This window comes from Drosophila bipectinata, chromosome 3L, assembly GCF_030179905.1.
Source record: "Drosophila bipectinata strain 14024-0381.07 chromosome 3L, DbipHiC1v2, whole genome shotgun sequence".
Taxonomy (NCBI): Eukaryota; Metazoa; Arthropoda; class Insecta; order Diptera; family Drosophilidae; genus Drosophila; species Drosophila bipectinata.
Genome location: NC_091738.1, coordinates 3,817,177 through 3,829,341, shown reverse-complemented (window position 1 = coordinate 3,829,341; position 12,165 = coordinate 3,817,177). Strand labels below are relative to the sequence as shown.

Sequence of the window (12,165 nt, the reverse complement as noted above, 5' to 3'; positions counted from 1 at the left end):
AATGAAACCCAATTACGAAAGGTGTCCGCCATCCAAATCCTGGGGGGGCGGAGGGCAAACAATAACAGCTGCAAAGAGCCGTCGAGTCGAAGGCCCAGCTGCCATCGCAACACCTGCAAATTTTATTTGCATTTTTCCTGCTTTTTTAATACCCATTAAGTATAGGAAGTGGGTATATACGATATAGAGAAAAAATACCTTCTTTTTAATAGACAATAGTGTGGCATAATAATATACTCTTTTTTTCAAAGTTTATGTTCAAGTTTTGATTATTAATTTAATCACAATTGTTACCCCCTTAATATCCAAAATCAGAAAATTATTTGCAGGATTATATCCTGGAAAGGTTATTGTCGGAACATTGGACACTAACAAATTTACTTGTTTATTGTTATTAACTTCGTCGCAATTTCCCGGCGAGGACATGCGCAAACACCCCCATCTCCGGTTAAGGACACTTCACTATCGACCCCCTTGCTCCGGAATCGGGAATACGGATGCGGAGAAATCTCTGAGCGGTGTATAAATACGGCGCAGCATTTGCGCACAGCTTCAGTTGGTGGACCGTGTTGCTTTGCTCGCGAGTCCCTTTTTCCCAGTTCACTGGCATCGCGAATCGGGAGTTTGTCCTCGAAACGGCCAACTGTTGCAAATTGCAGGTTGCACGTAGAGGTATTCCTGCTCCAATTACAGGCTGAAGTGTAGAAAATTGCGGGTGTGTAATTTAATAACGTTGAAATAATCGGGTTGTATCTATAGAGTCGTCATGAAATACACATTTTATTCGCGATTTTTCCATCTACAATTAGTTTATTAAAACTTAAAATATATTTTTACACAGTAAGTAAAACTAGTTAAAAGTTAGCTTTAACTATTAAGTATATTTTATTGTGTCCTATTACACTTCTAAGCTATATATGTAGCATACCTATTCTAATGATAAATTGTCATTGACACTCTTATAATGAAGGGGAAAAGTTTCTTTGTTCCAAATTTAAACTTTTAAGATACTTAAGCATAAAAAAATAAAATAAGTATTACACAAGTAAAATTACTATTAGTTTCAGTTACCACTTTAAAAATACATTTTTTGTTAAAAAATTGGGGGATTTTTATCATTTGTCATACATTATGTGTTAAAATTTTCCGATCGGTTCAATTTTACATTTTAAGGTATATTGTGATAGGATAACTCCAGGGGATTGGTTTTAGTTGGATTTTATTCAGGAGGAGCAGCAAAGGTGCCGCTCCATCATTTAGATGGAGCAGCTGAGGTGCCGCTCCAACGGTCAAAATGTCTCTGATCTTTTACAATATTTCTTAAGTCTAATTAAGACTAAGTCTCGTAGCAGCGCTGCTCGCAGGCGGCGGCAGAGAGACGGCTATGTACTAATATATAAAGAAATATAATAATATATGTTGTAATGCGCTCTCAAGTGGAGGCGCGAGGGGTATGCATATGCTGACCGTTTGTTACGATTATGCTGACACTAGCACTTTCTGTGTGCGGGCTAAGGCATATCGATCGGTTCATATTTCGGCCACTTAGGGTTTTATGACCGGAACTTGGATAATGTAAACACTGCAACAAAGTGTTACAGTGCGCACCCTTTAAGTACTCTCGGTACAGTGGGTACTCAATATATGTGCATACTACATCTCCCTCCTTTTGAAAAATAACGTAATATAATGAAGTTATTTTGATAATAAAAATTTTTAATTAATACATTTTTTTATTTATTTGTTTTGTTTTATGTGGTTAGAATCATAGAAAATGAAATTATTAAAAGAATATGTGTATTTATTTATCTATGTATGTGTGTCTTTGTATGGCCATACTAAGTGCAATTTATGAAATAAAGATTTTTAATCTATCCTTATGAACTGTTTGTTTTTTATGTTTATTATTTGCTATTACTATGTTATCTCTATCTCCTATTTCCGTTACTATATACGGACCTGTATATTTAGGATCTAACTTATGACCTGTCTCGTTTTTTAATAAAACTTTGTCACCTACTGATATATCTATATCCCTTACTTTATGATCGTATAGTAGTTTATTTCTATTCTTATTTGCTTCTAACATAACTCTAGCTCTTTTATAGGCTACTTCTAATCTATACTTACTCTCCTTAGCATAGTCATCTATATTATATAGTGCTTCTACACTATCTATGCTATTAAAATGTTTTGGCAAATTACTTGTTTTACCGAATACTAGCTCATATGGACAATAAGTATGTGCCATAGAGGGGGTCGTGTTGAAACAGAAGACAAAATATTGAAGCCATACGTCCCAATCAGTTTTATCAGCCGATATGTAAGATCGTATGTATTCATTGAAAGTTCTATGACTTCTTTCTATTGTTCCAACTGTCTGGTGGTGGTGTGCTGTTGATGTAATATTTTCAATATTTAAATATTTGCACAAATCGTCTATAATTGAATTCTTATATTCTGTTCCCATGTCCGTAATGAACGTCTTCATTGGACCGTACTTCAGGATAAAAGATTCAAATATTGCTTTAGCGACAGTATTGGCGTTTTTATTCGGAACAGGTATGGCAACTAAATACTTAGTTAAATCACATATTAAAGTGACTGCATACTCATTGCCATTTTCTGATTTTGGCAGTGGACCAATAGTGTCCACTATCACTCTGTCGAAAGCATTTATGGGTGTGTCTGTAATTGTTAAAGGGGTCTTTGTGTGTTTAGTTATTTTTGATTTCTGGCATTTTTGACATTTTCTTACGTACTCAGTTATATCTTTAGACATGCTTTTCCAGTAATAGTGTCTTTTTACTTTGGCCAAAGTTTTTGATATGCCAGTATGACCTCCTTGAATTGGATCATCATGAAATGTAGACAAAATTGCTTCTTTTTCTTTTAAATTTGTTATTTGGGTCACCGGGTTGAGTAGCGCTACTCTTAATGTTTTCAATATTTTATTGCCCATTAATTTAAATTTATCTATTGAAGTATATTCAAAGATATTTTCCCACGGTGCCACTTTGAGTTGGCTGATTTTATGTATACCGGCTTGCATTTCAAGCCTTTGGAAAAATTGATCTAAATCAATAACTCCATTAGTATATAAATCGCTAACATCATATCTTGCAGTAATTTTTCTGCCTTGTTTAAATAAACATAACATATTTTTTATCTGCAAGGTCACTACTTTACGTACTTCATCATTGTTTATGACGTCGTATACGTTGGGCTTAGAAGCTTTATTTAAAGATTGCCTTGGCAATTCTTGTTCTTGATTTTCCGCGCGGAATTTTTGTCTACTTTGATATCTAGTAGTGACTTTTAATACATTTCTAGTTATATTTTGTAGATCTTTGATGGTTATTCTTGATAACGCATCAGCTACATGATTATCTTTTCCCTAAAAAATTTTCGACTGTAAAGTCGACTGCCCAGTTGCTTCAGTGCAACTATTGACGAATTTGGAAACGGCTTCGTTCATAGTACTGAATGTGCCTGCTTGCATGATAAGTTTTACCTTATCAATTGTGCAGTTTTTAGTCATTGCTTTGACTGCATGCTGCATGGAATAATTCCTGGCTAGCTCTAAAGATAAACCATCTGATATATATGCACCTTCTAAGGCTTTCGTCATCTGCTCAATTTCTTGTGTGTATTGGTTAGCAGTTTTATTGCGCTGCTGTAGATTCATCAGCTTCGCTGATAATACCTCAACAGTTTCGCCTTTGACGTTGCTTCTTAGTCTAGCAATCACCTCAGTAATTGTTGTTTCATTACCGATTAGATTCCTGGCGACACCTTTTAGCTTTGTTTTAATGATGGAAATAGCTAATTCTTCGTGCTCGCCTTTTATTGATTGTATTATTTGTAAAGCATCAATGAAACTTGTTAAATTTTCAGCCTTACCATCAAAAACTGGTATAAGCTTAGATGCTGTGTTAATAAAATCAATATTTGATTGTGCCATCGTGATGGATTTATCTATCTTGTATTCTATGACACTCGAAATATATGAATCTGTAGAGTTATCCAGATCAGTGTATACCGCCGGAATAGTAAGATTATTTAAATCTGTATCTTCTATTTTGGGGTTTACTTTGGGAAGCTCTTCTGACTTAGATTCTTTCGTTTCTGTTGATTCCGAGTCAGGTGCAGTGTCAACTGCTATTGGAGTGTTTAGAACGGTTGGTAACGATATTTCTAAACTGAACTTTTGTTTAATAAATATTAAATTAGATCGTAGTCGTATCAAAAGTTTCGATACCTGTGACCAATGATCTTGATTTAATCTTTCTCTATGATCATGTATTAGCATACGCGCTTCATTAAAGCACTCTACTAATATTTCAACGTGCTTCCTAACCGTATTCTTTTGAATGGGTCTATTCTGAGTTAGGGACTTGTACGATTTGTCAAAATTTGTTTTAATTATTGATAACTCCTCGTACAATTTTTTCCAATCCATGCCTTTAGTTTAGCCATACTTTTGTAGAGATAATTACGTAATATATTTTAATATTTATTTTCTTTTATTTCATTGTCTTAGATTGTAGGTGTTTACATTTGTGTATAATAATTTTGTTTGTTTTTTTTTTTTTTTTTGGTTTTTTATTTAGATTTTGTCCAGGTCATTTGCTTGACTCTGGAATTTTTTCTTTAAACATTTATTGTGTAATTTATATAATTTTAGCAAAACGCTTGCTAACATTATAATGACGATTATCATTAACAATATTGTAATTGTTTGAAGATCGATTTTTCCTGGTTCAATTTTATTAACGACATTTGCCGTGGAATCTACGACTTTCGTGTCTACTAAACCCATTTTAGATAGTTTATATGTTTTTGTTTTTCCAATTTCAATTATATTTTTCTCTGAGTCATATTTTGTAATGTAACTTAATTTGTCTGGGAAGTAATAGTCAGAATCATTTATTTGATCTGTTTTACTTATGCTATTACTTCTCATTAAAAGGGTATTAAAATGTTTCATAAATTTTAGGAATTTATGCTATTTTTGAATTTATTTTTTTTTCTTTCATTAAAATTTTACATACATTTTTGGGATTTATCGTATTTTTTCCTTTAATTTAAAAAAATTTTTTCTAAATTTTGTCTTTTTTTCTTATCTAACATTTTTTCCTACCTATTATTTGTACAGCTATACGGGCCATACTTTCAAATTGGGCAAAAGAGGTTCCGCTCAATTTTTCAAAAAAATATTATAGTATAAAAAAAATATGCATCGCAGTGCAATCAAAAAAAATTATGCAACGCAGTGCATGGGTAAAAAAAAAATTTCTCCTCAGTTGCTTTCCTTTTTTTTTCCCACGTCAGCTGGTCGTCGCCGGTTTGGCTACGCTGACGTTCCCTCGGTGGCGCAGGAGGTGGCGTATTCCCGCACTCTATTTGCTGCTGCTGCTGTCCGGGGCCTTTTGGACTCAGGCGTTACCGGTGCCGGTCCTCGCACAGGTTTGGTTGCAGTGAGGGCTGTCCAGTGGTCCAGGGCAATCCTTCGGGCACGTCTTTTTTAGTTTTGGTAATTGCTTTGGTGGTGGAGGTTTTGTTATTATTTTTTCATTAATTTTCTTAATCGATACTGAGTGAGTGGGGGCAATTTTTGGGCTTTTATTCTTGTTTAATAATTCTTCTTTCAGAAAATCTAGTTCTGTTTGAAGTTTTTGGGCTGTAGCCCACGCGGGAGGTGGAGTGTTTACGTAGAGTAGCCACTTTAGGTGTGCTACTCTTTTTTTTATTTTTTTCGCGACTCCTCCGCGATTGCCCATTGCTTTTACTCTACTCACTCAGATTTTTGTCGATTTATTTTTCATTTTCCAGTAATATTCCAGTAATTCTCCAGTAATTTTTCAGTAATTTTCAGTAATATTCCAGTAATTCTCCAGTAATTTTCCAGTAATTTTCCAATGATTTTCTGATTATGGGTATCCTCCTGGGTACATCCTTTTAATCCCTCGATGTCCTTCCATCGCTGTCACGGTCGCCATGTGATAGGATAACTCCAGGGGATTGGTTTTAGTTGGATTTTATTCAGGAGGAGCAGCAAAGGTGCCGCTCCATCATTTAGATGGAGCAGCTGAGGTGCCGCTCCAACGATCAAAATGTCTCTGATCTTTTACAATATTTCTAAAGTCTAATTAAGACTAAGTCTCGTAGCAGCGCTGCTCGCAGGCGGCGGCAGAGAGACGGCTATGTACTAATATATAAAGAAATATAATAATATATGTTGTAATGCGCTCTCAAGTGGAGGCGCGAGGGGTATGCATATGCTGACCGTTTGTTACGATTATGCTGACACTAGCACTTTCTGTGTGCGGGCTAAGGCATATCGATCGGTTCATATTTCGGCCACTTAGGGTTTTATGACCGGAACTTGGATAATGTAAACACTGCAACAAAGTGTTACAGTGCGCACCCTTTAAGTACTCTCGGTACAGTGGGTACTCAATATATGTGCATACTACAATATTGTTTACATTACGATCTTCTCTTAAAAAAACTTTTCTAAAATGTTGAATATCCTGTAGAATGGTTCATTTTTACTTAATTAATCAAACGTACATCCTAAAAATTTAAATATCAAGGAAAAACAAGTATGGCGTGGTATTTAGTAAACAAGTATTGGAAAATCATTTTGAAACACTTTTCGAAAACACTTTAGCAGCACTGGCATGCCCAAACTGTCGTGTAGAGAGGTCCTAGTGCAGTTAAAACAGGGTTGTCGCCGGGCGCCGAAAGTGCAATGTTTTTATTTAAATCTCCCCCCTCCGGCTCCTGTGAGAACTGCCAGGTTGGGTGAGCTGGCGGTGGCTCATCAAACTGGTTGCCAGCCGCCCAGCCGACGAGCAACCAAATCATATGGAGAAAATAGTGGTTAAAAACAACCCTTGAAAAACAGCTTTCGCAGGGGTGGTTTGTTGGATGGATGACTCGTTGGTTGGTTTCGGTTTCTTCGTTTATGGTTCGACGTTTTGGGGCACAGTTACTCTGCAAACTTCGAAGCGTACGGTTGTCGAGAAAAGTCGGTCGCGTTTGCGTTTCTCTTTCTCCTCGATTTTCAGCACTCTTCTCGCACACACAGACAGGAAAAAGGAGGCGTAGGGAGAGGCGTGGGAGTGTGTTTTAGTGGGAGAGACAACCAGCCGACTTTCGCTCGAATTTTCTCGTATTCCTGTGTACATTTGTTATTGTATTACCGTATATATCCCACTGTATACCGTTCGACTGCCACTACTGCTGCTGCTGTTTGTGTGTGTGTGTGTTTTTTTCTGCGAATTTCTCTTCCCCCCGCCCGAGGAATACGTCAAAAGCTGACTCGTATATACGCTGCAAAAGTGTATATTAAAATCTAAATCGAGAGCCGGATAAAAGCAATCCAAAGATGTCCGACAACTGCCCCAAGTGCAAAAAATCAATTGGAGCGAAGGACGCGGCGTCCACGAGCATCGGGTGCAGTGGCGACGACTGCCGCAGGAGGTTCCACCGCACGTGCGTCAACATCGACGACGCCTTGTTCGAAGCCATCCAGAAGAACCCGATGGTCTCGTTCCACTGCGACGAGTGCAAAAATCAATCGCCTCGTGCCCTCGCCTCCAAGCTGCAGACCATCGAGGAGAAGGTGAACAAGGTGTGCAACGGGGTCAACCAGATCCAGGGACGGATGTACCAGCAGTACTTCCAGTTCGGCAACCAGCCCCTCCAGGCTCTGGGTGTCGGATCCGGCGGCGTTGCCGGTGGCGGTGGCACCGGTCTCGACGGCAAGAAGCACCCCCAGCAGAATAATCTCATCGTGGTCGGCAACAATTGCAACTCGGACAGGCTTCAAGTGGTCTGCGACTACGGGCGGTGGGTGCAGGTGGGCAAGTTCGCCACCAATACCAGCGAGGAGGATGTCGTTGATCATCTGGCCGAGGAGCTGAAGATCAACAAGAACCTGGTCAAGTGCACCAAGCTGGTGAAGAACGACGCCAATCTGTCCCAGCTGTCGTACTGCAAGTTCAAGATCTCCATACCGGACTACCGCTTCAACGAGCTCTTCAACGAGGCGATCTGGCCCAGCGGTGTGATGGTCTCTCCCTTCACCCCGCGCTCCCAGCTGAACCAGAACCGCCTCTAGAGGGACGGGCCCGGCGGCCGGGAGAACGGTGACCGGGCCAGGGTGAAGCAGTAAAGGAGGGGGAGCAGCCGGATGATAAGTGCCCAAAGCGAGAGAAGAGCGCCTGCGCGGGTAGAGGAGAGGAGAGCAACTGCATCGAGTAGGGTTGCTATTCGGTTTATTTCAGAATAAAAGATGAAAAAAAACACCACTATACTGCCCCCAGCGCATCCAAAACAACACTGTCACTTTGGGGCTCAGTGGAGAACGTGGGGGGACTTGGGAGGATTGGGGGGCTTGCTTAGTTTCATATGATACTCCGGTATTATGTGAGACCCCCGGCCCGACAACCCTCCAAAACATTGTATGCAAATTTTGGGCACTCGAAAAACATTGTCTAGATCTTTAAAAGCTTACAGAAACCTAACTAATGGAAAACCTACAAGCATATTTATTGAATTAACTTTGAAAATGCATTTTAAAATGTTTTAGCGTTGCGTAAAAATAACGAAAATGAAATCGATAAACAAAACCAAAAGTATTTTAATGGCAAAACTCACAATTTAAAATAGATGTGAAGCAAAAAATATTAGTCATTTATGCATAACTGTCGTACTTAATGAATTAAAGTAAACTGAAAACCAAAAAACTAAGCGTATTTAACAAGCAAAAAACACACAAAAAACCCAATAAATGTATCACACACTGAGATTGAAATTGATTATTCAGGCGCGTATTTAAATCGTTTATTATTCAATTTAATTATAGACCAGACATCAGAAAAAAGGAAATTTCTCCACCCCTCCTAAATACATTTATATTTTCCAATACTAATAACTCGCAAATTTCGGCGAGGGTTTTTCCAAAATTTAAACAGATCCCAGATCTATATAAAACCAATGTATTTTCCTCGTGAAAAATCGGTAGAAAGTTTTTATATATATTGCGTGTGTGCGATATCTATCACATTAAGTACTTAACCGTAACCAAGTATCAAAAAAAAAACCAAGTATATTCAAGCAGAGCGAAAACGACGGCTTATATTGTATTCGTATTCGTATATGTATGTAGTTTGAGGCATTTTCAAAGCTTGTTCCTGTTCCCAAAACCAAAAAGTTTGGACATTTTGCGAACCAACGCAGGCCAGACCATTCACATTTAATGAACGGAAATATATGTATTCGAGCATTCGTCCGGCAGGCGTATTTAAAAGATAAACTCAAATCTAGAGTGGACTATATTGCAAAATCCACATTACAATTTTACCACAAAAACCAGTTAAACAATAAATCGTGTTCGATATAAAACTGCGACTCTCCGGAGTTCGTTGTGTTTGAGGGTTTAGCCAGACGCGCGGGATTTTTGAAATTCAAAACAATCCATGACACGAAGCGGGGCGAATCTGTTGCAATAATAACTCAATGATCGAGTATAATGGATGTACATTTCGTAATTGATATATTTTTTTAATGCGAACCCGCGTCGCTACCACATCAATCCATAAGACAGCAATATTTTCCGTGGCGATGCCAAGAGATCCGAACAGAAAACCATAGATATTTATGCAAGAGTCAGCAAACGAAATGTAAAACACATATATTATATATTTAGTATACAACCAATATGCATGCATGTATTTATGTCAACTTTTTCAATAAATTCTACAAAAAGAAAACTACAAACTAAAGATGATGGAAGTTTTCATGTGGGGAGTGTTTTGAAAAAAAATGTAGCACGCTTTTTGGCGTTGTCTTTGAAGTCGTATGTTCTTGTATTATATATTCTAAATGTTCTATTATTTAGAAGCACTATGGCCAATTCCAAGCGTAAGCTACCAACGAAAGCCAATACTGCGGAAACCAATACCACTTTGGATAAAGAAACCACCAGCACAGCTGAAAAAACAAAGACAGATGAGATATCCGGTTCAAAAAAGGACTGTAGACTGTTAAACGGCTTTTTCAGAGATGGTCTTGGCCATGATTTGGACAACTTCAAGAGTGTAACCAACTTTACCAGGTGGCTGGAGAGACCCGTGGATGGAGCTGCCTTGGGCGTCTTCCGGATGCTTTATGGAGCCGCCATGTTGATCGACATTGCCGAGGAGCGTGGTGGCGGGCAGTTGGATGTGAGATTTGGGGAGCCTCTTCACTGCCACTTTCCGCTGATCAATGGAATGCGGGCACTGGACTATCCCTTGATGGGTTGTGTCTACCTTTGCATGTGGCTGGGGGCCTGGGGAATCATGCTGGGCTATCGATTTCGAGTCAGCTGCCTGGCCTTCCTGGTGCCCTACTGGTACATCTTCCTGCTGGACAAGCCGACGTGGAATAATCATAGCTACTTGTTTGGATTGGTGGGTACACTGCTCTTGTTCACCCAGGCGGAGGCGTACTGGTGGGTATAGCCATAAAATATATAACTTTAACTTTAAAATAGACTATATTCCTTTCCAGCTCTTTGGACAACTGGCTGCATCCCCGGCGGAGTCCCTGCATACCCTACTGGAACTACTTCCTCATCAAGTTCCAGTTCTTTGTGCTGTACATGTACGCTGGTTTGAAGAAGTTCTCCCTGGAATGGCTCTCCGGCTATGCAATGTCCAATCTCAGTCAGCATTGGGTCTTTGCTCCCTTCCGCCAAATGCTCGATCCCGAGCTGATAGACCTATTAATTGTCCACTGGTTTACTGCTTTCTTTGACCTGTCTATAGCATTTTTTATGACCCTGGAGAAGACTCGTCTCTTGGTGACACCGTTCATGATCAGTTTTCATCTGATGAACTCTAGATTATTTGTGATTGGTAAGTGTAATCGGAGTAAAGTATATTGACCTTTAACCTTAAACCTTCTTCCCGAACAGGAATGTTTCCATGGGTTTGCCTGGCGGAAGTCCCGCTATTTTTTAGCTTCGACTGGCCACGAAGACTTTGGACTTCAAAGAGCTCAACCCAAGTGGGATCGTCTGGTCCAAAGCAGCCGGGAATCCTGGCCAGGTTACGCACTTGCCTCATTATAGGCTATTGTGCCTTGCAGCTCTTCCTACCCTATTCCCACTTCATCACTAAAGGCTACAATAACTGGACCAATGGGCTGTATGGCTACTCCTGGGACATGATGGTACATTCGTACGATACTCTACAAACCTCCATCCAGGTGGTGGACAATGAGAGCCGGCAAGTACACAACCTCAACCCCTTTGCCTTCACGGAGTACGATCGATGGACCAAGTATGCGGACATGGCGGTGCAGTATGCCAAGTGCATAGAGGAAAACCTAAAGGTGGCTCAGCACCCGGCCATCGGGAGCAACATTTCCATATACTTTGACATCTGGTGCTCCATGAACGGCCGCTTCCAGCAGCGATCGTTTGATCCGCGCGTGGATCTACTGAAGGCCAAGTGGTCACCCTTTGAGGCTACCTCCTGGTCACTGCCGCTGCTCACAGAACTGAATCACATGCGTCCCAAGCTGCGAAACATTGAAACCGAAGTCCTGGCCTGGAATAACTACTCGGATGTGGTTTTCGTGGCCGATTTTCCCGGCCTGACCCTGACCAACTTCATCTCACCGGATCTGATAAACTGCACCCTGACCATCCTCGAAGGCAATGTGCGCTACAGCAACGAACAGGACCCGGAGGTATATTTCCTAACGGCAGGCAAGAGCATATGCCTTGATAGCAACATCACACACTTGGTGACCACCATTGGTCAGAAGCCGGCGTCGTATCTCTTCACCTACACAAACAAAACGATGCTGGAGCAGGACATGGAGTCTTTGGACGAAGGAGCATCAACTGATAGGGAGGAAAGACCCCTACTGCCATTGTGGCAGGAGTTCCAGCAGCGGGTAAGCAATTACCAACAGTTCCTGGGCCACATAGGGAACTGTTTGCTGTATCTGCTCTACGATGTGCCCATTCCGCTGGCAGTTCGGGAGAGAGATTGAGAATGAAGCTTGACTATTGGGCCAGACTTGGGGCTTACCTAGCTTGTTTAATGTTCTATTAATATTAGGTATTCTACAATTTTTAAACCATTTAGGTTACAAATC

The 12,165-nt window shown here is 40.0% G+C and overlaps 2 protein-coding genes across 2 annotated transcripts; both read left to right on the top strand.

Annotated features, from left to right (window-relative positions):
• The first annotated feature begins 6,988 nt into the window (after positions 1–6,988).
• On the top strand, positions 6,989–9,797 carry LOC108127719 (uncharacterized). Its single transcript, XM_017244948.3, has one exon. The coding sequence runs from the start codon at positions 7,397–7,399 to the stop codon at positions 8,129–8,131; it is 735 nt and encodes a 244-aa protein (XP_017100437.1). The 5' UTR covers positions 6,989–7,396; the 3' UTR covers positions 8,132–9,797.
• A 109-nt stretch (positions 9,798–9,906) lies between these two features.
• On the top strand, positions 9,907–12,104 carry GC (gamma-glutamyl carboxylase). The gene is made up of 3 exons (XM_017244945.3): positions 9,907–10,507; positions 10,567–10,913; positions 10,973–12,104. The coding sequence occupies exons 1-3, from the start codon at positions 9,921–9,923 to the stop codon at positions 12,058–12,060; spliced, it is 2,022 nt and encodes a 673-aa protein (XP_017100434.2). The 5' UTR covers positions 9,907–9,920; the 3' UTR covers positions 12,061–12,104.
• The last annotated feature ends 61 nt before the right edge of the window (positions 12,105–12,165 follow it).

Coding starts and splice junctions, on each gene's coding strand:
- LOC108127719 (XM_017244948.3), top strand. CDS start 7,397: ATGTCCGACAACTGCCCCAAGTGCAAAAAATCAATTGGAGCGAAGGAC.
- GC (XM_017244945.3), top strand. CDS start 9,921: ATGGCCAATTCCAAGCGTAAGCTACCAACGAAAGCCAATACTGCGGAA. Junction 10,508..10,566: donor ACCCAGGCGGAGGCGTACTG/GTGGGTATAGCC, acceptor ATTCCTTTCCAG/CTCTTTGGACAACTGGCTGC. Junction 10,914..10,972: donor CTCTAGATTATTTGTGATTG/GTAAGTGTAATC, acceptor CTTCCCGAACAG/GAATGTTTCCATGGGTTTGC.